Source organism: Photinus pyralis, unplaced genomic scaffold (assembly GCF_008802855.1).
Source record: "Photinus pyralis isolate 1611_PpyrPB1 unplaced genomic scaffold, Ppyr1.3 Ppyr1.4_LG1, whole genome shotgun sequence".
In the NCBI taxonomy this organism is placed as follows: domain Eukaryota; kingdom Metazoa; phylum Arthropoda; class Insecta; order Coleoptera; family Lampyridae; genus Photinus; species Photinus pyralis.
Genome location: NW_022170249.1, coordinates 59,573,431 through 59,577,433, shown reverse-complemented (window position 1 = coordinate 59,577,433; position 4,003 = coordinate 59,573,431). Strand labels below are relative to the sequence as shown.

The 4,003-nt window shown below is 34.8% G+C and overlaps 1 protein-coding gene across 1 annotated transcript; it reads left to right on the top strand.

Annotated features, from left to right (window-relative positions):
* The first annotated feature begins 460 nt into the window (after nucleotides 1-460).
* On the top strand, nucleotides 461-2,706 carry LOC116179160 (activating signal cointegrator 1). The gene is made up of 9 exons (XM_031498878.1): nucleotides 461-600; nucleotides 648-1,015; nucleotides 1,070-1,188; nucleotides 1,463-1,611; nucleotides 1,664-1,910; nucleotides 1,958-2,136; nucleotides 2,182-2,303; nucleotides 2,353-2,547; nucleotides 2,598-2,706. The coding sequence occupies exons 1-9, from the start codon at nucleotides 527-529 to the stop codon at nucleotides 2,660-2,662; spliced, it is 1,518 nt and encodes a 505-aa protein (XP_031354738.1). The 5' UTR covers nucleotides 461-526; the 3' UTR covers nucleotides 2,663-2,706.
* Nucleotides 2,707-4,003: the final 1,297 nt, after the last annotated feature.

The window sequence follows — 4,003 nt, the reverse complement described above, 5'->3', positions numbered from 1 at the left end:
TAAAAAAATGATAGATGTAATATAGTTGGATGTTCATTTCCTATCAATGGTTCCACAACCTTAATGCTTAAATATTAGGTACCTACTATACCTTGATTATATAATCAATGACCTAGTGTATTGTTTGGAGAGTGAGGTATATTATAAGAAATTTTAATTCTTTACACCTTTAAAACAGTTTTGGCGATAAGCTGCCCTAGTATAGACTGTAGACTGTAGTATATTTTTTACGAGCAGTGATTATTCCAAAAATTTTAACTGTACAGCATTATAAAGTTAATATTTGTAGGCGAATGGATTGTACCATTGAATTACTTATTTAATTATTGTACTTATATTATATTATAATATTCATTAATCGTTGTGGAAAGCGTTTTTTCTTTTTTTGGTCTATTTTGCAAAAGTAGTGCCAATGTACCTCTACTTCAACAATAGAACTATTTCGTAGCTCTAATGTTTCTTGATCATAACCCAAGTTATATTTTGCTTTAGTTACATCCTTTCTGTATACTGCAATTTATTAACAATGGAGTTGGACGATTTTATTCGAAATAACTTAAAACCTCTTCTCAACAATGACGTCGACGATGAAATTATTGCGTAAGTTTCTTCAAACATCCTTCTCTCGATTAATGTTCGTCCAATAGTTACATCAAAGACATGAAGAGCACAGAGGATTTTGACGAATTTATAGCAAATATAATTGATCGTAGCATAACAAGGCACGTGAAAATATGCGATAATTTGAAGGCCAAACTTTTCTCTGAAAAAAGACAAGCAGAGAAAGCGGCAAAGGACGGTAATAGCACACTACGGTCAAAAAAAGGTGGGAACTCAGGTGAAAAGAAATCAAAGAGTAACGCAAATAATGGCAAGAAATCCGAAATTCCTATGGGCCAGAAACCACAATCGGCGAGTAATAAGAAAGGCTCTGTTACACATCCGAGCGGTAGTTCTAAAAAAGGCAAGAATGTCAATGTAGATACATATAATTTTAAGCTTGGTCCTAAACAAGGTAATGACTTAATGAGTAATGAGTGTTACAAGTTTTCACATGTTTGAATTGCAGGTCGCCAACCTTGCAATTGCGAGGCAAGGGATCATCCCCTTATTAATAACTGCCTGAAGTGTGGACGAATTGTATGTGCGCAAGAGGGTTCAGGCCCATGTTTCTTTTGTGATACGCTGGTATGTTTCAAACAAGGGGTTATCCATAAGCCTAAAAAGTCTTAATCTCCTAGTATATTCATAAGCAAGTTTATAAACACGTTGCCTTTTCAAAGTTGAATTATTTTATCAAAATTTGTTCTGCACAGCATCCTCTGTCGCATTCATAAATTATTGGTTTATGTGAAAATGCCGAATGCCACAGTGGATCACCCCTTGGGTCAATTGTTCATACATTATTGTTCAATTTACCTTCAGAAGATTGTCACATTCAATTAAAAAATTGGAATTATAGGTATGCACAAATGAAGAATTTCACATCTTGGAGTCAAATTCAAATTTATCCGATAAGCTACATAGTCAATTATTTGAACAGAAAACGTCAAAAGAATGGAAGAAGGCAATCGAAGCTAGAGATAAACTAGTTAGAGCCGACAGAGATGGGTATTGTGAAGTCGAGTTACTAACTAGACATATTATTAAGTCTCGATTCTAGGGAGGACAGGAGAAAGATATACGATGAACAATCCGAATACTACAGCTCAGATGGGTGGAATGTTGGGGATAAATCAAATGTTCCAAAAATACACAAATCTGCTAAGGATATGAAACTGGCACTTGACTTTGCGTCACGAACTGTTGTATCCGAGACTAAGGAAAAGAATAAAAATAGAGACAGTCTACTAGCAGCTGTTAATACTCATCTTGATGCTACTGAAAAAAGATTATCAGAGAGTCTGAGGGTAAGTCAAAGTTTTTACTAGTCTTTACTAACAAATTTCGACTTTAGGTTCAGAAGTGGGATGACATTGTGTCTAAAGTATATTCGGATAAAAATCAGTTGTATACTCCAAGCGCCTTTAGCAAGGTTAAAGTTGCAAATGACGCATTTTTGGAAGAAATTGATCGAGGAATGTGTTTAAGTATGCACCAGCCGTGGGCTAGCCTTTTAGTTGCTGGAATTAAAATGTTAGTATCATATTGTTGAGTGTTTTATCCATATTAAAATTCTAGACATGAAGGTAGAACGTGGTATACAGAACATCGAGGACGTTTGTGGATTCATGCAGCATCTAAGGAACCTAATAATGACGAACTGTTGGAAGTGGAGCAGATGTACCGTGCTATTTACAATAGTATGATTTTATTCATATTTTTTAAAATTTAAATTTGAACAAATTTTAGATCAACAATTGGTGTTTCCAAAGAAATATCCAACAAGCTGCTTGTTAGGATGTGTTTTTGTGGAAGATTGCCTAAGCCAAGATCAGTACCGTGAGATTTATGCTACTGGTGAAAGCGAAAGTCCTTATGTTCTCATTTGTTCTAAGCCTATGATACTTCCACTATTCCATTCCATGCAAGGTCAACACAAAATATGTAAGGCAAACATTGTTTTTTATTCATTTAATATCTATCTCTTGTTTTAGTTCCATTAAGTAAAGAAATCCATAATATAGCTAGAGAATCATTAATGTCTTCAAAGTGGTTATAATAGGATAAGATTGTTATATGTAAATAAAAATCTTTGTTGAAAAACGTATTTTCATACACCCAGATTCCCAGAGCTGGAAAAATAAGTGCTTATTGGACAAGTCTCAAAGAGTTATATAAAATTCTTGCAGACAGTAAGCCCATTAATTTTACAAGTAATTATTAATTACACGTATAAGAAAGATACAAACCTTTTGGGCGAGGTTTGCACTGTCTTGAGACAAGAGATTCCATGCGCTTTGTTTACAAATAAGATGAACAAAAATCTGTGGACGTTCCCACATTTCTTACACCCTCTTTTCTAGAGTATCTCCATAATTGTGCAATGTGCTCTTTTTGAGCCAAACTTAAAATGGTACAAATAAAATTTGAAAATGTTGCCTCGCTTAAGAGATATAGGGGAAAATAAAAAATTGTCAATTCCAGGAAGACCCTGTATCTTTTTAGTTTTAAGGGATACAGAAACATGTTTACTACATTCGTAATATACTTGTAATGTAATTGTTGAATATAATATGCCGTTTTCAAAATAAGTATACAGGGTCACGTAAAGTTATCGGTTCCAACCTCCTTTTTTTTTTAAATGGAACACCATATATATTTTAATCTAAAAAGATGGGATATTAACTTCTCTTTTCAAAAATACCAGACAGACCAACGCCAGGTTGATACAGCAACCCACCAGAGAGTGCACAATTTAGTTAGGGCGATTAGGGCATTTACTGTGTATATTTTTTAGAAGCAAATTGTAGAACATTGTTACCACTTTTCGCAAGAAGTTAATTGCAATCATGTCTTTTTTATTTTTTTAATATTACGGAGCTTGTCAAATATTAGCTCGCGAGTAACTTTTCTATTAGCTACTTCCTGTGCTCTCTGATACGATTCCGTTTTAAGTGAAAGTTAACAGTGACGATTGTTCCTTGTGGGGTCAAGAACTGTTTCAAATTTTCAAAAGTTACGTGCTGAGACTATGTTTTCTGGCTCAAGGAAGTTCCAAATTATTATCCACAGCAATTAGCACAGCGCTCGCTCAACACCACACAACCCAGGGACTAGTACTACAGAACTGAAACAGTGACAGGACGCGGCCTGTTCGTCTGTTGAGATTTGTCCGAGATCTGTGTACAGACACATCAGCGTGTGTGTGTGTATCTCAAGTACTCTAGTAACTCCATAATAACGTGCTAAAAATCTAATGGGTAAGTTGTACCAGTCCTCGTTACAAATACGATTTAGAATTTCTTTTGGAATTTGATTCCTCAAACAACGTTAAGATCAGCATTACAAGAAAATCATACAGACGTCCCTGGTGCCCTACGACGTCCATTTCGCCTAATGA